Source organism: Nyctibius grandis, chromosome 2, assembly GCF_013368605.1.
Source record: "Nyctibius grandis isolate bNycGra1 chromosome 2, bNycGra1.pri, whole genome shotgun sequence".
NCBI lineage: Eukaryota > Metazoa > Chordata > Aves > Nyctibiiformes > Nyctibiidae > Nyctibius > Nyctibius grandis.
Genome location: NC_090659.1, coordinates 40,714,913 through 40,741,202, shown reverse-complemented (window position 1 = coordinate 40,741,202; position 26,290 = coordinate 40,714,913). Strand labels below are relative to the sequence as shown.

At 38.2% G+C, this 26,290-nt stretch overlaps 1 protein-coding gene across 1 annotated transcript in view; it reads left to right on the top strand.

Annotated features, from left to right (window-relative positions):
* The window catches only part of FRMPD4 (FERM and PDZ domain containing 4), a 115,105-nt gene extending 91,036 nt beyond the window's left edge, over window positions 1-24,069 (top strand). The window contains 12 exon segments of the mRNA XM_068425408.1: window positions 3,858-3,962; window positions 5,116-5,223; window positions 7,088-7,219; window positions 9,305-9,424; window positions 10,166-10,302; window positions 11,488-11,614; window positions 13,998-14,087; window positions 14,680-14,862; window positions 18,102-18,240; window positions 18,839-19,900; window positions 20,228-21,499; window positions 22,718-24,069. Of these exon segments, the coding sequence (XP_068281509.1) occupies window positions 3,858-3,962; window positions 5,116-5,223; window positions 7,088-7,219; window positions 9,305-9,424; window positions 10,166-10,302; window positions 11,488-11,614; window positions 13,998-14,087; window positions 14,680-14,862; window positions 18,102-18,240; window positions 18,839-19,900; window positions 20,228-21,499; window positions 22,718-24,069 (4,827 nt within the window).
* Window positions 24,070-26,290: the final 2,221 nt, after the last annotated feature.

Below are 26,290 nucleotides of genomic sequence, written 5' to 3'. Positions count from 1 at the left end.
TTAAAACTTCAGTATTTCTGTCAGATTTTGACACTCATTGTCACAAAGCAGATTTTCTTTTCACCTTGTGACTGTCCCGTAGTGCTGCCTTGTTTCATTTCTTTGTGGTAGCTCAGTATTACACTATCGTCTTCTAAATGCTAAATCCTTCTTTTTCTTGAGCATGAATAAAAGTTTTGTTGTTGCTGCACCTGTACTGCCAAGAGCATTCAAAAGGGCTTTTTCAGCAAATAAACACCATTTCACTTGGAATCTCCCCCAAATTACAGTTTACCTCCAAAAGTGGACAAAGTACTAGGCATTCTTATTTTCATCAAAATACAGTTTCCCTCAAAATGAAGGATATTGTTTCTAAGAGCTATCCGAAAATGGCCTGCTATAATGCCACTGACAGAAATAGGATCTAATTTTGGAAAGTCCAGAAAATGAGAAAAATAACATTTTCCAGAAAGCCTTCTCTTGTTATAGCAATCTCTCATGTTTTGACCCTGCTGATGGGATGCCTATTGATTGCAGTCCCTAGTAAGCTGGGTTCAAAGGAGGGTCTCAGTCTTCACTAGCATTTCATCCAAGCAAATCTCTATGCAACGCTTCATTTCTCTTGTTAGCAGTTTCTCCAGGTAGTGTTTAAATGATCAGCTGATTTTTTACTGAATTCTGCATAAACAAATAAAAATTATTTAAATTCCTGATAAAGTTAGGCTTTTAACAGGAAACAGTGCTTAGGTCACACAGTGTGAAGTTTGTGGGTTTTTGAAGTATTTTGACTCCTTGTTAAAGTGTGTCCCCTCGTTTTGCAAAAGTCACTCTAATTAAGCCATTTTTATCTGTGACAATGCAAATACTTTACTTGCAGTGATAAATGTTCTGCATTAGTGTAAACACCTCCTGCTTAAGGTCATTAACTGAGGATAATGGCTTCCATTTGGCTAGAAGATGGAGTATCAGAAACAAATAAACCTGGCACTCTGAGAATCATTAATTGATAGAATTCTTTGCCTACAAACCTGAAGACATTAAAATAGAATAGAGCAGCAGATCATCTGGCTGATGCTTTGTTAGACAAGCAAATTTCAACAATCAAACCCAACTGTTTTCCTAGATATTTGCCACACTCTTTTGAAACAGTTCCTTTCTCAAAAAGAAAATGTCAAGTGCCAAGTTGATGCAGAGGTAGAAACAATGAGATTGTGCAATTAAATGCAAAAGCTGTGCTATTATTCAAACCTTTAACCAGCAGAGAACGTTCCCCCAAATACCTGGTGCAGCTATTCTAGTTTTTCTTCCACCCCTGGTTTGTAGTTTGAAGTGTTTTAGAAAGCAGTCTGCTTCCAGGCTCACCCAGTGTCTGGCAAGGGGCCAGAGTCCTGAGCATGTTGCCACAGCAGAAGTGGAATGGGAGGGACGCCCCATGTTTTGTGGCAGACCATGGTGTGCTCACCTGGCTGTGCAATAGGTACATTGAACCCCATGTCCCAGAGGGTTCTTGGGAACTCACGTATGTTCAAATCTTTCAGTTGTGTTGGACTCGTCTATCACATTTTTGCAATAATGTAATTTAAGTGTTTATGCCCCCCACAAGTGACTTTTGAGGTTGCAGAGAGGAAAAGAGAGAGGTGGTAGAGAGGCTGTAGGGAGTGACAGAGCCACATAGCAGTTTGCCAGATTTGCTGTATGGGAATAACCTTGCCAGAATCCGGAAGAAAATTTGGCAGTCTGCCTATAAAGAGAGGCCAGACTGGTGACTCATCTGCAATAAGAGCAAACAACTGTAAAAAGCCTCTTCCAGCAAGAAGAGTAAGTGAAAACCATTCTTTTTCCCTTGCCCTTACAAGGAAGAGCCAGTAGGCTACTCCTATAGCTGTGCTGCCCCGTGGCAGCAGGAATCAACAGGTTGCAATCCATTATTTGGTTGCCGTATAGACTATCTGCCTTACATGCTGCAGAAAGGGACTACGTGGAGAGGAGGGAAATTAGAAAAGGCATGTGTAGAATTATTATATTAATCATGGTATTATTGTATACTGTGTCTTTCTAGGAATTAATCTCTAGAGTACAATATGTAAGCGTGCTTCTTCAGCGGTTCCATGTTGTCCCTTCTTGCTGAAGAAGCGTTTTGGGTCTCCCACCCTGAGACATTAACTTTATTTTTTTAAACTTTTTTTTCTTTCTTTTTGGTGGTTGTTTCAAATCTTCCGGGGGACCTTCTGCATTTTTCAGCACTGGCTTTGGAAGCTGAGCTTCGTTTGATCATGGGGTTGAATTTTCTGTCATTTACTGTTTCTGATTAAAAAGATGTATGGTCGTAGCTGCTAGAAAAGAGGTAAGAAAGAATGAACTGTAAAAGTGAAGAAGCATTCATTTTTATTTCTTGGTTCTATTTTGTGCTCCAGGAATTATCAGATGGTTCTGATATTTTCTGGGAGAATGTGGCATCTTTCATTCCTTGTTCACTGGTTGATACTGAGCCTATGGTAACAGTTACCACATTTTCGATGTGATAATAGATCAGTGGCATACAGAAACAAGCTAAAGACTTCTTCCTGACAGTTTCTAGAAACAAGGCTTCTGTATCACACACACAAAATAAAAGCAAACGCAGTTTCAGCAGAAATGAGGGGTGACAAGAGCACATGGACTTGGACTACTCCATCACTCCTGCAGATTGTTAGTCGAGTCGAAATTTGAGTGATGGTGACAAGACTTTCTGTGTTTACAGGGACTGCTGTCATGCCACATTGATAATAGGAAGTTATTCCAGGATCATCATCACTGATGCCTGCACTAATTTCTCACAGGCAAAGCAACATGAGTTAGTCTTTTCAGTATCCAAAACCAATATGGCCACTTCTCAGGAGTTAGGATAAGATTCTGAAAGTCTTAATTCACATTTTACTGAAACTAATGGACCAAAACCTGACCCAAAGGAGCCCGGTGATTTTCAGCCAAAGCCAGGATTTCTTCCATTGCCCATTACCATGGTTATGGAGTTAGGCAGTGCCAGAAGCTCTGTGTTTGTAACTGACCTGAGAATAAAAGTATCTTGCTTCTGCTACTTAAAATGGAAAACCCGTTGACTGTGAATATTGAATGGATCAAACTCCTCAAATGGAGAGATATTTTTTTTCCAAGAGCTGAACATTTGATCACAGATGAATCCATTGAATAATGTAGTAGGTAAAAGTCAGTCAGGTCCCAAAATTACAATAGAAATGTTTCTAGACTTCTAATCCATGAAGTCCCACAAAGTGTCTGATCTATTGAAGGCAAGACTTGCACAGGGTGTGTGTAGGGGATACGTTCAGGGGGAGCCCACTGACCTGCAGGTGCCTTTGGGTGGTTCTAATCTGTGTTTTGAAGTGGGCTAACAGAGTGAGATGCCACTGCATTTGGAGAGCTCTCAGACACTTTTTTGACAGAAGTTGTGTGTATGTCTGTACCTAGTGGATCATAGATTATGCAAAAATTTTCCATTCAGCGTTTGAACTAAGGGTCACTGGCTGGTCGCTGGTCAGTGTCCGTTCATGCAAACAAGTTTTGTTGACAGCAGTCATTGTGGAAGCACCAGAAAGAATTTGTACATACACTGAGAGCCTTTCTCATCGCTCCAGTCTGACAGTGGGGTAACTTTCAGTATGTGCAGTATGTATTGGTGATTCCTGATATGTATGTACATCTGCATTATCTCGGGAAGTATTATGGTTTGACTGTATTTCCATTCTGCAGTGAATGGTACACAGTGTTACTGTATACATGGAGTTCCCAGTGTATGAGAAACAAGGAGAATAACTGAAAAAGGAAAGTTAGGTTTTAACTTGAAATTATGTGATGTATCTTGTTATCATTTTTCCTTCCAGTCTCCTAAATCAGCTTTTATTAGTGCTGCAAAAAAGGCAAGATTGAAGTCCAATCCTGTCAAAGTGCGCTTCTCAGAAGAAGTAATTATCAATGGCCAGGTGTCGGTGAGTATTCAACTATTTAACCTCAGGAAGGACTGAGGTACGCCTCAAGGCTGGAAAGTGAGGGAATTATATATTAGGAACAATGGTGATGATAGGCTTACAAAGGGAAGGGTTTTTCTGTTTCTGAAGTTTTCGAAAGATCTGTTTTTAAAGTCCATTGGGCCCATAATACTGTGAAAAATTTGTCCCTTCTTAAAATTAAAATGCTAGTGTATGCATTTTGTGGTGATAGCACATATATGTCTGTCGTTATAGTCTTGATAATGCTTGCTTGTTTTTTTTCAGAGCAATTTTGTAGTAGGAAAACCCATAAGCTCAAGAGAAGTAGCGTGTCAGGAAAACAGATTAACATTACCTTACAGACCTCTTTAAAATTTGTTTTATCTACTTGAACTTGTTGTTTACAGCCCTCAGGCAAAGTCAGCCTCCCTTTAAGAGGCACTGAACTCCTCCTTAAACATGAACTCCCAGCTCATTTTCATAATTTGCCAGAACATCGTTCCACACTGATGTCTAACCAACTCTCTTCCAAACATAAATTGATACTGCTTTTTGTCAAAAGCAATTTCTGCTTTTTGTCAAAAAAAAAAAAGCTTTGTTTCCCCTCCTTTTTCCTGTTTATCTTACTATCCTTGTTATTAATTATCACAATGAAGTAGCAATATTATATGTTACTGTTCTTAAATTATGACAGGTATTATCATTTAATATCCAGCTATAAAGAGAATGTAAAACATCTTGATTGTAATTCTTACTAATGAATCTGCAGTTCCTGTTTCATAGATTGAAGACACTGAATAGCTTGCTATATTCAGAGAAACAGTAATCTATTTTTCTGGTTTATTGAAAATGTTTCAACTTTAGAGGTAGCATTTATTGACAGAGAGAGAGTATTTAGGGAAAGAAAATACTCCAAACCATGCATAAAAGGTATGTGAACAGATATATTTTTCCAGGAAAGAGACCTATAGAGTGCAGCTGTAATGAGCATGGCTAGACACTTGCAGGGCGTTGCTAATTCTGCTTTCAATTTGAGACAACACACCTCTTTTCAGTTGTTACCTTTCCATCTGAACAATGTCCTTCTTTATAGAACAACATTTAGATTTCCCTTGTTACATGTTCTAATCTGATTCACTAATTTGTTTGGCAGGAAACAGTTAAGGACAATTCACTTCTTTTCATGCCAAATGTTCTGAAGGTGTATCTTGAAAATGGACAAACCAAATCTTTCCGTTTTGACTGCAGCACTTCAATAAAGGTAGGCTAGATATAGCTTGGTATGCAATGCCAAGAATGCCAGTTAACTCTTTTTAAGACCTTCAGTAATTATAATTTACTTGGAATGCCTTAAGAACAAAATTGCTAGTGTGTTCAGTTGGGGCTGGACTCATAGCTCAGAAATAATGAGGTTTTGGTCCATTTTTCTGCTGCTAAAAACATATTATATTGTCAATGAAGAAGAAGTAGAAGTGATCATTTTAATGTGCCTGGAGCGCAATTAAAATTGTGTGGTCCTATCGTTTTGATATGCTGCCAAATGCTAGCATGGTTTGTCAGCAAAAGTCAGGAGCTAAGAAGATTAAGATGTTGGCTGCTAATTGAATATCATCTAGCTTGTCATCCAGTGAACTTGGGATGGGATATTTTAGGGTTATGCTGGTGATGAATTGCTCATCTCAGTGTAATGCCCTTTATGCTTTCCATAACACATTTCATATACAGAAATAATAAAAGAGATGAAGCCCTGTCACACAACTGAGGCTGCTGGGGGCTGTCTGTGACACTGTTCCATGTATATTCCTAAACCAGAGGCATCATCGGTGTCTGCGAATGCCCTGGAGTAGCATAGTAAGCAGCACGACTAGCACTGTTGGGCATGCTGCTAGTCTCTCAAGCATTTTTGTTTGGGTGAGCTAGTTTTAATGCAGATTGGGTACCAAATCTAGTTCACTGCATGGTAGCATTATTTAGAGTGGTTGCTTGCAATCCATTAATACTGTATTATATTCTTTACATTGTACAGAGTTGTCCCCATCCTCTTACATACATTTTTCATCCTTCCACCAATTTGGTGTTGATTTTCCATAAACACACTGTAATTGATCAATTAGTCTTCCTAAATTATGTTAAAACACTTGGATTACAATTCGTCCTGATCTCCTTAGCAAGTCCTATCCATCTGGATACTTCTGTATATCTAAAAATCTTTTGGATGGATAGAAATGTTTTAATCTTTTCACCAACATAATGTCAAACTATTTTAAAATGATGGGTTATTACATATTTCTTTTTTCCTTCTACTTTAACTAAAGCAGAAGATACCTTGCCAGATGATATTAATACTCTGCATATATTTACAAAGCGTTATATGAAAGTAAAGTAGGGATTGGTTGAATGGTTTTGTGAGGGGGTTTGTTTAGCTGTTATTTTAGAAACAATTGTTCTCAAATTAATTAACTTTAGACATAATCCAATGTGAAAAAAAATGAATTAAAAGTCTCTAAAAATGGGTTTTATACTATAAATTAACATAGTCCCTGAATTTAGAGATACTGTTCTGCGTAGGTGTCACGATCATTGACTTTTCTGTCAGCATTTAAAACTGAAGAAGCGGACTTCAACAAAACCCCTTGCCATAAGAACAAATAAAGGCCATTCATTTAATTTTTTTTGTTGAACATATAAAGTTGGTTTGTACTGCTTGGTGGCCCTACCCCGACAGTAAGTGAAGAGGATAGTGGCAAGACCGTCTCTCTCCTTTGCTGATGGAGAGGTTTTATTTCCAGGGAGACAGAGAGATATAAGGGCCACACAAGTATATTTTGCATGTTAAACTGCACAGAAAGTTGTCCATTTACAGCAATCCCATGTATATATTTTCCATGTGCATATTTGGTGCCATCTCAGGAATGTATGAATGTAAAGGTGCTGATTTTTCACTGGGTGAACGTGTGTGATGTCCTGTATACTCATGCAGAACAGGCACGAAACATGATCATCCTCCCGTTTAACATCCGGGCTTCCACCCCGTGCTGGGTACGTGAGGGGTGCGTGGCAGTGAAGAACTGGGTCCCAAGCACCTCACGAAGCTAAGCACATTTTATAAATCCTTTGTTAATTAGGATGTCATCTTAACACTTCAAGAAAAGCTTTCCATCAAGTGTATTGAACACTTTTCCCTGATGCTGGAGCAGAGGGTTGAAGGATCTGGAACAAAACTCCTTTTGCTACATGAACAGGAGACTCTAACTCAGGTTTGTGTAATGATATGTGAAAACAGATATTAATGAGATGGGTTAATCAGTAAATTACGCGTTTTTTTCATTACTCAAGTGAGTTACCGGCAAGATTTATAGCTTGATACAGTCTACCAAATAGCGACGGTGTTTAGACGTGGTTGTAAGAGGTTCTCACAGAGAAAAGTTATTTTTCTATTATGTATTTCATTGCTTCATTGGGCCATTAAAAAACATTAAAGTTTATTAAAGATTGGACTGAAAGCTGGGAAATATTTATCAAGCTTTTTTTCATATCGTACATGGCCCAGCTAGTAAATGTTCTCAACAGCTGGAAAATCCATGGTAACAGTTCTGAGAACCACAGTCTGCCCAAATTCCTTTAAAACCCTTGTTTTGATCTTTGGTTCCTATCTGGTTATACAGATCTGTACCTGGGTGGCAGGCAATAATACTCTTTCTGATGAAGCCAAATTTGGCTTGTTTACACAGCAACACATTATGTCACTTCAGTGATGGTGAATTGTGACCCACAAAATGCTGGTGTGACTTCCTTCCTCAGACCAGGGAGGTGTGACTAGAGGTCAAGTTGCTTCACAGTTCCCAGCAGAGGACCCTGATTTTAGCTGCTTATCATTTTGCCAAACTGTTTAGCCTGAAATTTGCCATGATATTTCTATGTTTCAGGAGAACATTAGTATTTTTTAAATTTCACCTAAATTTGAGGGAAAAAAAAAAGAGAAGTGGATTCTTTTAGATGAGATGGGGGAAAAATATTTATTTTAAATGCCAGAATTCCCTTGATCATATAACTAGAGTCTGCGTAATGATATGAAGGAGCTTAGTTTACCAGCTAACAGTGTTTCTAGCATTTTCTAACCTTTACACACTTGACTTGGCCATGTTACCATTCTTTTCCTGTGGGCACAGTGTATGTGCAATATCCAGAAGTACTCAATACTGGCTCTCCTGGCCTAGCTGTCTCTCTTGAAGTGATTGGTAACATTCTCATTGAAATCAGAAGGACCAGAATAAACCAGCACAGTGAGCTCTCGAAAATCCCATCCGGAGCTTTAATTTATACATACAGAGTATGCGTAGATACTTAGGAATGAGGTCAGAGACAACGTGAGATAAACACACTTTTTGAAAATTGTTAGGGCAAGACAGAGACTTCATTGGAGATTTTTCAAAGTATAGTTTTATCAATTAAAGATGTTGATTATAAAGTACACTAACTCTCTAACTACAGTAGCCTGATTAAATAAACTACATAAACTACATTAGTTCTGAGGGTGTCTTCTTTGAAGTTCCTGTAAAATCAGCAATACTTTAATTTGCCATTATAATGTTGCTGCTGACCATGACTTACAATGGTGTTATTGGATTGTTACCCTTTCGTCCAATTATTCATCAACTATGTGGTGGTCCCCCCGTGAATGTACCCAGATTATGGTGTTACATGCTTAACAAAGTTCTGCTGACCAACACGCAAAGTGGTCTTTTTGATTTTTTTTAATGTATTGGGAGAGATTTGTCTTGGTCAGAAGTCATGGGGTAGATCTTTTAATCCAGAACAACCCAGGAAAAAGACCTAATTTCTCACAAATTGCCTAATAGATTAAAACAAGCGAGAGAAAGTGAGAATAATAGCTGCCAAGCTGTGCTTCACCTGTGTTCTCAGTCAGTCTAAGAAATAAAATGTCACTTCTCCCCAGAAACCTTTTAGCCCTTCTCGTTTATGAGTGTTTTGGTCCTGCTGAAGCACAACTCAGTTTGTATTTCGCTTGGATGGTTTTCATTAAGGTCTGTTTTCTCTGTCCTTTCACTCTAGTTTTGAATGAGTGAATTCTGTTGCTTTGAGGATGAGTTGTATTGGGAAGTCATGCCTATATGAGTCTAAAAGTCTTTCCACAAGATTATGTATACGATGTTCTTATGTGAAGAACTTAATAAGGAGGCCATGGCAAAGCTCTTTGTTGGACAGAATTATTTTTCTTGCTAGCATGTGGCTCTGGAGCAGGGTCACATTGCCTGAGGCTACAAAACTGCATTGCTCAACTAGGGTTGCCAAGCTCTAATATGATTATTGCACTATTCTAGGTGACCCAGAGGCCAAGCTCGCATAAGATGAGATGTCTTTTCAGGATTAGCTTTGTCCCAAAGGATCCCATTGATCTTTTAAGAAGAGATCCAGTTGCTTTTGAATATCTCTATGTACAGGTAAGTGAAAGCATGGCCATTGTTAGTGTAAAGGAGAATGAAAAGATAGCTGCACTCAGTGTATATATAGATTTATATCTTCACATCGAAAAGCGTGACTGCAGTAAATCCTGGCTTTTATTTCTGCTGCATAAAGCCAATGAATGCACTTGGGGAATGTGCAAATCTTTATCATCTGCAAAGTCCCCTTCCTTCATAAGTCTCTCCAAACAGTAATGCTTTGATATCTTTCCAGAATTTATTTGGCTTTAGAAAAGAGTGAAGCTGAAGTAATTGCTAATACTTATTTCTGGTACTGTAATATCAGACAGAAATGATGTCTGAAAAGGAACTTCCAGTAAAATGGATGAGAAAACTGATGTACAAGCAATGTGGTTCTCCTGGGTATGTCACCAGGTAGAATCCAGCTGTCCTGGCTCCAGATACACTGATACCCTCCCAGCACTCTCTGTGAAAGAGGATGACTGTTCTCCCCAGGAAGGACGAAGAGAGCTTAGATCAAAATGCTCATGCCTTCTGCTCTTTGGCAGAAGTACTTCTGTTCTTCAGAAGTGCCCATATCCTGGTGATCATCTGACGCCTCTGAGAGAAACAGTCCTACCTTCAGCATGGTCCTGCTTCTCAGTTTGGGGGTTACTCTTTATCCAGTGTTAATTTTTTTTTTTTTTAAAAAAAGGGACTGTAATTTTTTTTAATGCAAGATTTTTGAACTTGATGCTCCCTCTACTGGTTCTTTGGCAGAGCTGTAACGACGTGGTTCAGGAAAGATTTGGACCAGAACTGAAATATGACATTGCCCTGCGTTTGGCTGCATTACAAATGTATATTGCAACTGTGACCACCAAGCAAACTCAGAAAATCTCCCTCAAATACATAGAGTAAGTTGAGAATGCAGTGTGTTCTTTAAAAGTGAAACATTAGGAGTTACTTACAGCTTGTTTAAGGTTGTTTCTTTAATATGTCTGTATGCATGCACCAATTTTAGGTTCATTCTTTGTCACTGAAATTGATTCAGGTGTGTTAAGCGCTGTAAGTATGGACCTTTTGGTCCATTTACCTTTCGGTCATCTGTTCAGGCACATGAAATAGCCTATAACTGTAAATAAGATTAGCTCATTTTCTTTCAATGAATTAATGGTCAGATCTAAGTTTATATGGTCTGAATCCTAAGGTTTTAGTAGAGATTGTTATAGTAAGATTCAGATGATTTCTTGGTTCAGAAGACTGTAGGGTCTTAGATTCCGTTTGTAATATTTTTTAAATACAGAAGTATCCCAGTAGGCACCTGTTTTATGTTAGACAACATGTGTATGTAACTACAAAGAAAAAGAAAATTTCCAAAATGCAACTGCGTGTACATCTGCTTGGATTTTAAAAAAAAAACAATCCCAAAACTTTTGTTGTTGTTGCTTAGTTTACTTGCAGAATGGAAATAATAACCATTGCACACTCAATCTTGTAGAGTTTATCCACCTTACTGAAGATCATGTTATGTTGTATCCTATTAATGAATCAGCAGAGATAATTACTTAAAAGTGAAGAGTCAGTCTTCTATCAAAAGGGGTGCTTCAAGCAGAAAATTTGGTAAAAGGAGGGGGACTGGTTGTTTTTGACAAGGAAAAAACCCACAAAATATAAGTGACAAAGACAATGGCTGGCTAGTTTGCATGTTCTAAAAAAAGCTTAGAAAATAAAATTAAGTCTGACATTATGTTGTTAAGTCTTCTGCGATTTTAATTCTATAATGGTACTAGCCTATGTAATTAAGTGGTGTTTAACAATACAGCATAGACTTTAAACATAAAAACTTAAAACTTCTTTTCTGAGTGGCACAATTGAAGAGATGGAAGGCATAGAAGTGATACTATGTATAATTTTAAAGCATCTTTTTCATAAGAAAAACAGAGGTTGATTATAGAAAATAATGTGTTATTGCAAAACTTTGGACTTGATCAACTCTCCTTCTGTTTTCAGGTGTTCATTCACTTGGCATCATAGTCACCAGTCTTTAGATAAATAATCATCACAGGAATGTGAAATTAAATATATGCCTTTTATTGCAGAAAAGAATGGGGATTAGAGACTTTTCTTCCATCTGCTGTGCTGCAAAGCATGAAAGAAAAGAACATAAAGAAAGCACTTTCACACCTTGTCAAAGCAAATCAAAACCTAGTTCCTCCGGGTAAAAAGGTATTATATTTGCATCTTAATGCAAAATATGTTTTAAAGAACAGAGAGGGTGGCATGCATGGGAAACATTTAAAGTCAATCCTTCGGAGAAACACCTAGCCATTATATTTTCAGAGATTTAACTTTTGGTTCTCAGTACAACACAGCCAAGGACAATTAAAAATAATTAATTATACCCCAACTAAACTATCTTCTTATCTTGAGCATGCCAGAAAACTGGTTATTAATACTTCACGTATGATAAAGATATATATTTTTTAATTCATTTAGTGCTTCCTATTAATGGCAGACTTGTTAGGAAAGTTATTGTTCTCTCTCTGATGCTCTCATCTGAACCACATTAACCTATGGGCCTGACATAAATGCTAGTTTTCAGGATTGTTTTCCATTATGCTGTAGATAGAGGCTTTTCACTGGCCAAGATCTAACTGGATAGATGATGGTCCTTACAGTAAATGACCCTCCTTGCTGTTGTAAAATGCTTTTCTTAGCACTAAGCTTTCACCTTAGCTGGAAAAAAACACGTAGAAGACAATGTCTCTGAGAAATGCCTTTGTTACGTGCATATGGATGAGGCTGGTTTTAGACACCATAATGAGGTTTCTTTATGCAAGTCATCTAGTCTCTCTTTGTAGTCAATGGAGAGAAATAGGCACTTCTAGGGAGCGATTCATCTCATCCCACATTAGGAACCAAAAATAGGTCAGATAACTTGTGTCCTAGAGATGCCTATTTCTCTCCTCGGACTATAGAAAGAATCTAAGAGTGACTAGTTGAGACATAAAATGAGTTTAATCCTGCTTCATGACACTTTGTTTATGAACAGAAAACCCGCAAAACGCCTGGTGCCTGAGCTAAAGTTCATTGTGATCAGCAGAAATCGTGCTTGGAGATTTCAGATCACATAATGACTGTGAATGTAGCTCTATGTGTTTGACCTGCGATGCTCAGGAAGAAAGGCCACCTTTTTGACTGAAGCACTGCACACCTCCTATACTGCTGAAGCTAAAGCTAAATAATGACAGTTGCTTATTGTTTATCCTGGTAGTGTAAATTTGGGTTTATTTTGGAAGCCATCGCTGCTGCGGGCCTTGCAGGTGATGACAGTGGCATACAGTATCGGTTCCTGGTTAGAAGAGAGGTTGTAACAGTCCCTTCCTGCAGCAAGCAGACTTTGTTTGTTTTGCTTCATTCTTTTCGATTTGAGCTTTGGAAATATGTTTTGTGCCCACCTGCTTTTTTATCAGGTAGGTCTCAGAAACAAAGCATCTGAGCTTGTTGTCACCTTCTGTCTCACTTGTAGGTACTGATGCAGGAACTGATTTCTTTGTCGGGTCTTCTCTCCCTCCACATGAAGGGAACCCTGTCATTCTCAGCATTTTCCCATTTTTTTACAACCCCTGTGTATTTCTCCACCAACTGAACACCTGGTGAAGGGAAGAGGAAAGCATTACCACTAGTTGCTCTTCTTCGGATCCATTTCCTCCTTGGTGTCTAGAAAAACCTTCAGATAGGGGCTCTTAAAATGTTGTTCAAGATCAAATAAGATTTTGAATTAGAAATCTTGTGGCTGAAATGAGAATAGCAAAGGAGATGAGCTTGTTTTATCTTATCTTTTAAAAGTGCAGATATAAGGATTTACACCAGGGAAGTGTAAGGTTTGGGTCCAGAGTGTTTGTATGTAATGAACTGTTTCTTGTTTCCGTTCAGTCTCATAAAATATTTCCAAGTTGTTTCTTTTTAAGTAGGTAGTTTAAGCTCAGAGGAGAAAAAAGGAGATAAATTATGATATGTATTGCATGATATGATCATATGTATTGATGTAGTGTATTTAGCTTTCAGATTTATTCCCTACTAAATATAGTGGAAGAGTTTTGTTTTAAAAAATAGAAAATGCAGTAATGAGGTGGAATAATATGCCATAGGCCACAAGTACCTAGCAAAATGTAATAAACATGGCTGACAAAAGCAAATTCTTTGGTCTTTTTCTCTGTATAGGTACCTAAATGTTTAAGAACTGATGATGATTAAGAATGGAAAGCTGCTGTCTAGCCTTGAAATCCCTCAATGAACAGATGTTTAATCTGAGTAGTTTAACATTTTCCCTTTATTGGAGCAGTTACAATGTTCTTGCAGTGCTGTGATCCGCCCATACACAAGTCCTCAGTGCATTTTAACTAAACAAGCGAGATCTTAATTTTAAGAAAGAAAATTAAGAGTTTCTCCTCATCTGAAACTCAAGCTTCGAATGATTTAGTTTCAGGCTTTGAAGAGCTGTTATTGCAGTCCATTCTCCTTAGACTACGCAAATACATTTCCTTTCTGAATTTGGTAATGTGTTTACTTCCACCACTACCTCTTACCCCTGTTTCTCCTTCCTCAGCTATCTGCTCTGCAAGCCAAGGTGCATTATCTGAAGTTCCTCAGTGATCTACGATTATATGGAGGGCGTGTTTTCAAGGCAACACTAGTGGTAATATTTCTCTTGAAATAGTCTCTCTCTTCTCTTGATTTTTTTATCCAAATGCCTTTTTGCAAAAGCTGGACCATATCATTTTCTTCAGAAGTTTAGGTCTATTCATACAATTAAAAAAATCATTGTTAATTGAACCAAATAACTTTTTTTTCTTTTCATCTTGAAAATAACTATCTTCTTATAATTTGAATTTTACTGGAGATTTGGAGATAGGTAGCACCTTTTTGGCAAAGCACCATCCAATTAACTATAGAATACTAAAATTCTTAGTCTGGAAAACTCTTAATGACAAAGATTTTCTTTTAACAGAAGCAGAGTCCATCCACCTATTTGTCTGTCCATCCAACTATCCATCTATAAACTAGAGTATAGTCAATATCCAGCAGCAGATCCCTTTACTTTTTGGTTTTAATTATGAATCAAGTATTCTCTTGTATATCGTATCTTCTTAGAAAAACATAATAATCTTTAAGGTAGAAATGCCATGCAAATGTAGCTCCCTGAAATGAAAGAAGGCAGTGGCGATTTCTGTCACTATGCAGTACCTATAATGTTTTTTACTTTGCTTTTTTTTCTTTTTCTGCTAAAGCAGGGAGAAAAGCGTTCAGAAGTGACGCTATTAGTAGGGCCGCGGTATGGAATCAGTCATGTGATAAACACCAAAACAAACTTGGTGGCTCTTCTGGCAGACTTCAGCCACGTGAACAGGATTGAGATGTTTACAGAAGACGAAAGCAGTGTTAGAGTTGAGCTGCATGTCTTAGATGTAAAAGTAAGTTTGTTGTTGATTTATAGTGATATAACTTCTTTAAATAATGTTTTGTCTTTGAGTATTTGATCAAGCTATACTGTTCTGAACATTTTCATTCTAATAATATTCTGAGGGTGCCTTTTTAGCTCTCTTTTGGTCAGAGTGCAGGTAGAGTACAGCTTGGGCATTTGAGGGACCTACAGTGTACCAGACTGGTGTTTTGCAGTACTTGTATTCTATTCTGATTTTTCTCTTGGCTGACCCCAGTCAACTCACTTTGTTGTTCTCTCCCTTGATTTCCGTGGTGAGAACAGGTGATGATGAAATTGGCCTTCTTTTGAAGTTTCTTGAGCCCCTAGAAGCTTCTTCTAGTGTAACAGACAATATTATTACCATTAGAGAATTGCCAGTTGCATCAGACCAGTGTCCCCTGTAATTCAGTGTTTTATCTGCAAAGTTCACTGCAAGTAACCGCAGAGCAGTTACCAATGAAATAAACTGTAAAAAGGCAAGGTTTTTTTCTTAGCCCTTATAATTCCAGTTCAGTGCTTTGCCTTACATAATGTATTCACAGATGCTCTTCATCTACCTGTAGTCATTTAATTTCTCTTAAATCCCACTAACACTTTGCATCTGTGGCATCTACTGGCAATGAGTGGAGTTTTGTATATTATACTGTCCTAGTTCTTCTTGATGTGGTTTCTATTTGGTTTTGAAGTGAAAGGCTTCATAGACTGTATAGAGCATTAATCAGGATAATCAGAGATGGAAGGAAGAGTTCTCATACTTGAAACTTAAATATTCTGTTAAAATAAATAGAGCCTAACAACTGCTTACCCAGCTATACACAAAAAACATACACGAGGAATATTTTACTAAGCTTTTGTTTTGAATGCTTTAGGTTTATTGACCTGGAACTGTTTCCCTGTATTTAAGTTAATGAAAAAAAACATTTCTGTAAATTAATCTAGATGCTCTTTGACAGCAAATTAAGGGAAATGTACAGGTTGGTGAACACAGCATCTCTTTCACCTTACTTAGCAATAATAACATCTATCTCAGGCTACTTTACCTGCATTACTGTGCTAAACTTGTAGCCCTCTTGTGAGAGAGCTGTTATTACCTTTTTTCAGATGGAGAAAGTAATATAGAAATTAAATCCTTCCCATCTGCTCATATGTAAAATGCAGCACTGTATGCCATAGTATTATATATTGCCATGGTATTATATTGTTTTATGTTATAATAATGTTACTGTCTTATCGCAAACCATGTATATTCCCATCTCCTTGCATTTCGACACATGCAATCTTAAACCCAAAGAGACTGGCCTAACAGTAAAATTACAAATCTGAGAGGCTCTGGATAGAATTTGAAAAAAATTGCCTCTCTGTGGGGCATAACTAGGGGTTGTCTCTATGTCCGGTGGAGGAGATGCAGGCACATGCAGGTAGGTATTCTCAACTGATGTTTTCACCCCTTGTCTTACCCTAAGGTAGCAGGTTCATATATCCAGATTCTGTGAATGCCCATACAGTTTGAATTTTTATTTTATTTTTGTTTCTTTTTAATGTCTTCTCAAGCATGTATCACTTGGCAGAAGCAGGCAATAAAAGTTTAGCTGTCACAGGACTGTTCAGGAGATTAACAGTAGTTCACAGCACTGTTTTCAGCAATCTGAGATTTCTGTGGAGATCATCCATTTCTGTCAATGACTGCAGAAAATTTGAGATGAACATAGCATTTCAAATGTTAGTTTTTAGTAGTCACTCAAAATAAGAGATTAATTAGCCCATTGTAGGTTTAATAATTTATAGTTAACTTTTATAGCTATAGTTGAATGCTTTGAAAGAAACATGTATTTAACAGAAGCTCAAACTGTAGCACAAAATACTTTAAAGAAACAAAAAATGCACAAATTTTTCCATGTTGCTGAAAACTGTTCATACAACATTCAGGGCACCTGGGGTGTTTTGGCCTAAGATGCTGCAGCACAGGCATTTAAAAAATTATCAGACCTATTGTCAGTTTGGTAGTAAGCTATGATCATCAGTTATGTTTTGGCCGCAGCCTCCATCAGAATCAGTTGTCTTTTAACTAGTAATGGGTTGAGTAAGTTGGAGAGCCATCTTTGTTGCATGTAATGTTGCTCCTGGAACAAATGATGCAGGTCTCTGCATCTGTCTTGTGACAGTGCCTCTGCCTGCTTAATTATGATAAATTGTCACAAATGTCCACATAGCTATGAGTCACTACACACTGTGAGTGATCAGATGGGTTGTCTACAGTGTAATTTCTATCTATGTATCATGTTAAGGGCCTCATTTTTATTTCCTCTCTAGGAGTTGTAGAGGCTAGCCACCTTAAAACAAATTTGAGAAGAGCAGCTTTTGGTGTTAAAAGCTACAGAGACATGAACAAAAGTTTTAGGCAAAGAAATTTATATATTGTTGCAAAAGAAAAAGGAATTAAAGAAAGTATGTTTTGCATGGATGTCTCAGGTTCAATGCTCACTAGCCTGGCAGCCATAGTTTTTCAAAGCTCTGAGGTCTCTCATTTTTGTTAGGTCTGGCTTTTTTTTCCTCAATGCTTTGAGTTTGTTTTCTTTGCTGATCTCCCTTCTGAGGATCTTTCTCCATTCTCTTTGTCTCTGTTTATCTGCTTATTTTTTCATCACTTGTCTTTTGAGTAATGCAAGGCCACAAAAACTGAGATCTTTTAAGCTGTCATTCACTGTCACTGCCGCATAATGATAGCGTTAACCTCACTACTGTGTTTTCTGAACCTGAACTTTCGCTGACTCTGTTTGCTTCTTGTATCTTGCTTCTTTACATGTGCTAGGGCACCTCATTTTCTGGGAAGCTGCAGATTCCCATGCTACTGCAAGACTCCAGCGCCTAATGTACCAGGTTCTTAGCCCTTGGCAGTTTCAGACTAACAGAAAAAAGTGCTTTGGCGAGAACAATATATCTATGCAAGCAAAAGATGAAGCAAGTCTTAAAATGGTTATCTTCATTCAGAAAGAGAGAAAAATCATCTGTTAAAATGTCCATTTGGACTTCTACCTTACTGCAACTCCAGTCTTTTCTAAATGTTTGATACTGTTTGATATTGGTAGTGAGGAAAATGAGTTCTTGTGTGTATTTTTTAATGTGGTGTTTGTGATGTAATTCCTTTTACTTCCATGTAGTAGTATTGTCAGCAGGTAAACAGATTGAGGAGGAACAGCCTTAACCAAGACTTGGTTGTATTCTTCTTAGCCTATTACTCTACTGATGGAGTCATCAGATGCAATGAATCTTGCTTGCCTAACAGCTGGATACTATAGACTCCTGGTTGACTCAAGGCGCTCAATATTTAACATGGCCAACAAGAAAAATACAGGGAGCCGAGAAACAGGTATTTGTTGCACAGTATGTTAACGATGGTCCAATGTATAAAGCAGAAGCCAGCTTAAGCCAGTGCACCTCCAGATAAATACAAGGCTATGCCAAATGAGATCTGATTGCTGGCTCAGACCTAGCACCACAGTATGTCAGTTCAGCTTTATAATGTTCTAATATTCAGCCTATGATAGCATCTTAATGGTAAAATAAATCAGGTGATTAATTTCTTTTATACTGTAGTGAAACAGATGCATGCTCCCTGTAAGTGTTACTATTTTGTATGCATATCTCTTTTGTAAGAATACATACAGTGTTGGAGAAACCAGCTGGGGTTTTGGATTTGTGTTACTGTTCCTGGAATAGCATTTGTACCTAGCTGAGGGTTAGTTTTGTGCTAAAGTACAAAAGTACCAGTTAAACTTTAGGTCATTAAATCAACAGGTATTTAACTTAGAGCAGAGGTGAGTTTGAAAGTGCTTTTCTGAAGTGTTTGATGGCTCAGCTGTCCTATTCAGAGTGTTTATTGCTCAGCATTAACAAGTTATTGTTTAAAAATGACATGACTTTACTCTTTGATTTCACAATGTTGATTTTATTTCACCATGCTATAGGAACTGAAAATAGAGGGAAGCATAATCTCCTTGCTTCTGAGTGGAATTGTATACCAAAAACTACCACTTTCCTGGCTGAAGGAGATCAGGAGACTCAAATGTCCTTTGCTGATCCGAAACAGAAGACTGTAGATGTTTCTGAAAGTCTGTTATGTCAAAAAGAACACAGACATCTGTACATAGAAAATACTTACAATTCAGATGGATTTGATCAGCATCTGGCCAAGCAAAGTGACCCCACTGAAGCAGAAGAAAGCCGAAATTTTAATCAGCCTTCACTGCTGTCACTCTCAGGTTTGGAATCTAGCAAGAAAGCACAGGATTCCCCCCGGGAAGCAAAAGTTTCCTTTATATTTGGAGATCACAACTTGGATGGTATCAACCCGCAGACTCTTGGCTATGAAAGGCTTTTGGATGAAAGTCCAGAAGTACTAGAAAAACAAAGAGCCATTTATATTAGTAATGCCAATGACATTAAAGGCATGGAGTTGTCACCAGATACTGAAAGCATTCAGTTTGCTACAAATTCTGTTTACGCAACTATAAACGATGGTAAAATATTTGGAGCTGCGGAAGGGATAGAAGAGCCTTTGCTGCATGATATTTGTTATGCAGAAAACACAGATGATGCTGAAGATGAAGATGAAGTAAGCTGTGAAGAAGACATTATGGTAGGAGAAATCAATAGGCCTACTCTTCTCAGCCTTTCTGGTTCTAGTGATGACATTATTGATTTGACTTCACTTCCACCTCCAGAAGGTGATGATAATGAAGATGATTTCCTATTGCATACCTTAAACATGGCCATTGCTGCTCCTCCACCTGGCTTCAGGGACAGTTCAGATGAGGAAGACTCTCAGAATCAAGCAACGCAGCCTAGAGACAACAAGGAGCAAGCCAGTAATCTAGGCAATGATGACATTCCAGTGTCGCTTATCGATGCTGTCCCTACTAATACAGAGGGGAAGTGTGAGAAGGGGATAGATGATGCTGTAGTCACTACACTTCAAGCACTAGAAGCTTTGGCTGCTTCAGAGGAACAGCAGACGAATGACAATTCAGGTTCTTTCACCATAGTTACATTTATTCATTGAAAATCATTCCATCTCATCCATTTAACTTTGGAAATACTCCATTTCATGAGGGTTGTTTTTATTTTGTTTTTGGTTTTCCTTTTTTTTTTTGGCCATCATTTTGCATACATCGTATTCCATATTATTTAATGGAACTACCGTTATGTTGTTAAACTACCTGTCCCGGGAACTGTGCAATAAAATCAGAGTATTCTTGCAAAGCATATTTTTGTCTCTAATGCACCCCTTTTGCTTGTCACTTATCCAGGTGCTTCAGCTGCTGTCATTTAATTGACTTATTTTTTGTGGCTTGCAGGTGTAGCTATCCTGCGAGCATATAGCCCTGAGTCATCTTCAGATTCTGGCAATGAAACAAATTCCTCTGAAATGACTGAAAGCTCTGAACTAGCCGCGGCACAGAAACAGTCGGAAAATACTGCACGTATGTTTTTGACCACAAGTGAAGGCTACCAACCCCTTGTGGAAGAGCAGACTGAATTTCCCATTGCTAAGAATCAGACTGGAGGGCCAGGCATGAAGCCCTCACAGCCTTCGGCTGGTCATCAGGCTGGAGAGCTACAGTCAAAAGTTGTGCCTTCAAAGCAGATTCTTCATTCAGATAACATGGAAATGGAGCCAGAGACCATGGAAACAAAATCTGTCACTGATTATTTTAGCAAATTGCACATGGGATCCTTGGTATATTCTTGCACTAGTAAAAGGAAACATAAGATGACAGGCAGCGAAGTAAAAGCACCCTCTGATGGCAATGCTACTGTGAAAAAGCAACAGGGAACTAAAAAAGCAGAGACTGATGAAGATCTAAAAGCTAAATTTGGAACTCTTTCAGCAAGAGACAGTCAACGCCTAAGCACTTTTAATGTGGAGAGAACTGCCTTTCGCCAAAGATGGTATGCTGCCGATGATGGGGCAGCAGATAAGCCAAGCCCAGAAACAGTGAACGGGAAGACTTTTCCAAGAGTTCCTGTCCTTGGTAAAACAGAAACTGACTGTAAGGATGAAGTTGATCCTGAGGTGGATCAGGATGATACCTCAGGGCTTAGCCACGGTGAAAACTTTCTGTCAGATATGACTCCCGTGTCTTCAGCCAAAGACCTAAATGATGCAGAAGATACTGATTTATCTGCAGATGACCATCCTTCAAAGCTTCCAGAAGCTGAGCAAAGCGTGGCTAGACTTTGTGAATATCACTTGGCTAAGCGCATGTCATCTCTGCAAAGTGAAGGCCATTTCTCACTGCAAAGCTCTCAGTGCTCTTCAGTGGACGCAGGATGCAGCACAGGCAGTAGCACATGTGCTACCCCTGTTGAATCCCCTCTTTGTACCTCTGATGTTAAGCACATTATCTCTGACCCATCAATGAAGGGCATTGCCTATATTCCAGCAGATGAAAGAGCTGCCATTCTCCCAAACCATGGAACGACATACAAGGACCTGCACCAGCAGCCTGAAGCTGTGTGTCACAGAATGACAGTGCCTGTCGTGCATTCAGCAATTAATGCTGAACCGCTGTTTGGCACTTTGAGAGAAGGATGTCATCGGATCCCCAAGATAAAAGAAACTACAGGTAGAGCAGTAATAAAGCGTTTTTTATGTTTGTTTTTAAAGCTACGTGTTAACATTGAGGACTAGGTGAGACATTTGCATTATCTTTACTTGAAACTACGTCATCAAGCCATAGCAGGCAGTAGGATTAGACCTGCAGTGTATCTATTCATTTTACTTGTACATGTTGAGATATTCTTATGAGCAGCTTACAAAGATCAATTTTTTTAAAAACCTCTCATTACAGTTAAAAATATTTGGGAGGACAGTGATGGAGAGGTCTCTCTTCCACTCTTTGGAAGACTCTCCGAAATCCATAGTCACTTAAATTCCAGGATGCTTGTTAGGTTATAAGATGACTTCACAAGGTATATTAATGTAGGAGAGAAAAACCTGTGATTTATTTATTATGTATCTTATATGCTATTTTAGCAGATTGTCAAAAACATGCTAGTATGATAAAAAGCTCTAAATGTAAGGATGAGAAAACGTCACTACCTTATTAAGCCTGTATTTACTTCACCATCTGACAGTAGGTGTTTCCTTAAAGAATAATTTACATACAGAGCCATTATGACATTTTTCAGTTCCAATTTCAAGAGATTTTATGAACTTACTGTTATAAAAAATGCACAGTTTTTCAGAGATAGTATTGGAAATTCTTTCAGTTGCGTTTTAAATGTTTCCCTCTTCCTGGGTTGCAACCCACATGTAGCAGTAGTGTGTGAACGCATGAAAATCTGAAAGTGGAACAGACTAGGAGCCAGAATGAGAAATGTTATTTCTCTGCCAAAAGAAACACATAACCAAATCAAAAATACCATGAATGCATCTTTCCGTACCCTCTTAGGTGTAGTTAAAGAAGGTATTTTACTCTGAAAGTAATCATCTAGTTAGTTAATAGAAAACATGCAATTCATATATTGGGGGATATTTAGGATGTTTTATAGATAATTTGCTCTTCCTTTTTTTAAGTAAGTCTACTGTAATGGAATGAACAATTAACTATTCATAAGTTATAATTTGTTGATAGATTTTAAGAGGCATTTTAATGAAATACAAAAGGCATGAGAAACTAGCAATGAATTTTTTGTGAAATATTTTGAGGAATGGAGACCACTGGGAAATACCAGGAATGTATTTGTCCTGACTGTTTAAAGGTATTTAGAAGTTCAGTCTCTGAATATTATCAGGGTGATGCTTAATTATTCTGTCTGCTCTTCTACTACCCCTAGTGTAGCTTTCACAGAGCCTGAAAAGGGAAGACAAGGAGACATGCCTACAGCTTTTCCTAGACAGCCTCTAGCTGACTCCATCGTGCTATCATCCATGCTATCAGAATCAAAGGTGCCAAGTCAAAATCAAGACTCTTGTGACATTCCCAAAGTAAATCAGGCTTGTGGGGCAACAGTTAGTTTACGGCCATATGACATGATAGGAGGAAGCCTCAGGATGCCGCACAACAGGAAAGTGCTGAGACGCAGCAGCAGCATCACTGGAGGATCTGCAGGCATTGAGATGCTGTTTGATAAGAAGGCAGCTGCAGCCAGCTTGAAATGCCTGAACATCACACAAAGGGACGAATCCAAATCGGAGAGAAAGGTGGAACTCCCCCTGGGCAGAAAGCTGTCAAAAAGTTATTCCCAGAGTTGTGTGTATGTCAGCACTGATAGGAAGGAGAGTAAGAGGTGTTCAGGCACAGGTGCCGGTCAGAAGGACTCAAAGCAGTGTCGAACGTTGCCTTTGTGGAAGCTGGACACCAGCACCTGGAGGTGTCGTGGCCCCTTCAGCTATTGTTTCCTAAGCAGAGGAAACAAGGGCAACGACGACGAAGATGACCAAGACAGCCATCAGCTCTCATGTCTCTTTGAACCACAGATCCTGTCTGAGCTCACAGAACCATCTGGTCAGTCGTTTTCCAGTGAAATTAAGCAGAAAGTCTTGGAGTCCCCGAAAGCTGCTGAGCCCCCACACGATAAGGCAGTCAACGTGCATGAGAAGAGCAGTGCTGACATCCAAGGTGGCCAAATTGATGTGAATCTCAATGATGTGGCCTTTGATGCACGAATCACGCGAATAAATGTGATGAAAGAGAAGACATATGCAATGCCTGATGGATTTATTGCAGCACAAAAGGATGCCAATGAGCTACTCTCACTGGTCCGAGCAAGTATGGGCAAGGGAGAAGATTTACACCCAGAAACATGTGACCTTAAACTTTCTAAGTACAAACAACTGTTATCTATGGAATCGAGACAGTTGGGAAGTGCCTGCAGGAAAATGGCCATGTCTGATAAAAGCCCTGAGGAAATGCTTTTAGCTATGACTTCCAGCTTTCAAGTACTCTGTTGCTTAACAGAAGCCTGCATGCGTTTAGTTAAAGTCATGAACTCTGAAACACAGCAGCAGGAAATTATAGCTAAGATAGACGAGGTTGTAATAAACTACATTTGTCTTCTGAAGGCTGCAGAAGCAGTGTCAGGCAAGACCTCCAGTGATCCTAGCATTAAACTCTTGGCTCGACATTCGACTACCATGGCCGCTATTGTAAGCACACTAACACGTTCTCTTAAAATGCTTTTAAACAAATAAATTAGAAAAGTCACTTCATAATCTACCTTTGCAAAGCCATACATAAAAAACTTTTATTTACTCTGTGTGTATGAACTAATGTAACAAACTCAGCTTTCTCTGTATATTTTGTTATTTTATATGAAATAGGTATGAGATTAAAAAAAAAGTTAAAATACTGAACACTGACAAAAGTAATGACCAGATCTGTCCTTCCGTTTATACAACAACAAAAGCCAAAAAAACCCTCTCCCCAAGACCAGAAAAACAAACAGAAAAAATCCCATATAGGAGCAAATTGACGTTTGGCTATTTTCATATAGTCAAATTTATGGTTGTATGAAGTGAACTTTTGAAGCCTGTTATGTCAATGAAGTTGTTTTCTGTTTCATCCAAGTTTTCACTTGGAGAATGCTCCATGTTTAGAAATGAGAAATTAAATCATAATGTATATAACACAATATTTAATGTTTTAAAATTATAATTTTTAAGCATTGAAAATAGCAAAAAGACATTTAAAATCCAAGAGACTATTAGAACTTACTAGAGAATATATATATATAAAATAAATGACTCTTTTGTTCATATGGCCTGAATTACCTGATTCTTCTTTTCTAGGAAATTCTGTATATAAAAAAAAAAAATATATTAAAAATACCAACTTCAGAGGGTATCTGATGTACTGAACATTAGTGTTGGCATTTCAGACAGTGAAGGTAACTGTGGAAGACTGAGGACGTGGAAACCAGAGTGGTGGTGGTGTTCCTCTGAAATGAAAGGTTGATGCCATACTAGTCAGACCAGAATGTATAGGGCAGGTCTGCACCTCCTTTCCTTGGTAAATTAGAGAGAGGACCATCAGGAAATTCCTATGCTGTTTACTGTCTCATCATATATCTATGGTGCATCTGAACAACATGAACTGCATCTATTTTGTTAAATATTTTATACTTCATATTTTATGATTCTGAATGTTTAACTGTAAATAAGTTAGAAATAAAATGAAGTTTTCAGAATACAATAAATATCTCTGAAATATTTCCAGCCAGAGACAGTTCTTCTCTGAGTGATGACAAAGGCAATTTGTGAATAATCTCTCCCATCTGAACCTTTCTGGAAAACATTTTGTAGTCTTGCATTTGAGAGACAGCCAAAGAAAAGCTCTCAGTTTCACCTGACAAATAGTCTTTCACAAGAGTGTCTGTTAAACTTTTCACTCAATGAGGAGCAGCAGCCCTTGTGAAAAGTGCACACTTTCTCCAAACTGGTGTAGGTAATTTTCCTCTGTTTCTCGTAATGTCATATGCAAAGAGTATAACTGCTCTGTTTTGAAAACTTACCCATTCAGCTGAAGCATGTTTGAAGCTTTGCTGAACTAGAAAGACTAAACCAAAAAAATCAAGTTATTGCCATGGAAATGTTTTCTTCCATAGAGTGATGCACTTCTCTATGAAACCAAGACATGCTTTTTCCTCCGACTGCAGAGAAACATGTCCAGAAACACAGTATCAGAAGTTTAATCTGTTGTCCGTGGGAGAAAAATCTGGTTTCCTAGACCAATGCACTTAGCATGTGGACCCACTCTTGAGGGCAGCTCAGCGGTAGGGTGCAGGCTGAATTGTGTTGCTGGTGGGTGACAACAGCCTGTACCATGTGGTGCTCACGCTCAGTGCTCTCATTCTGGCAGCCCTGGGACTGGGGCTGTGTGTGCTGCTCTTTCACTGCAAGTACCAGTCAAATTCTGTGGTTTTTGAGTATTTCGTACTGAGGAAAAGACATGCTGAATTATTGTATTGGTACATATTCCTTCACTGCTTTGTGAGTTTATGTAAAAATGTCATCAGTGATTCGGAAATTCTGTTTCAAAAATAGATTCAGTATTGTCACAACTAAACATCAATATAGATCATCGGGATGTGGCACTTTCAGGGTTGCTAGTCCAGTCCTTTTCATTCCACTCTATTTCATAAATTGATCTAATTTTATTTCAAAGGTAAGTAGATTTTTGTCCTTCCTGTTTAAGAACTTTTCTGATTGTAAACCTGCTCATTTTTTTCCCTAAAGTTTACTGTGGTCTTTTTTTTTGTGTGTGGTAATGTTTTTTAGGTTTAACTAGTGGATTTTTTCCCTCTCCTTTTTAATGCATTTTCATAGAATCATAAAATAATTTGGGTTGTAAGGGACCTCTGGAGTTCATGTAGTCCAACTCCTGCTCAAAGCAGGTCTAATCAGATCAGGTTGC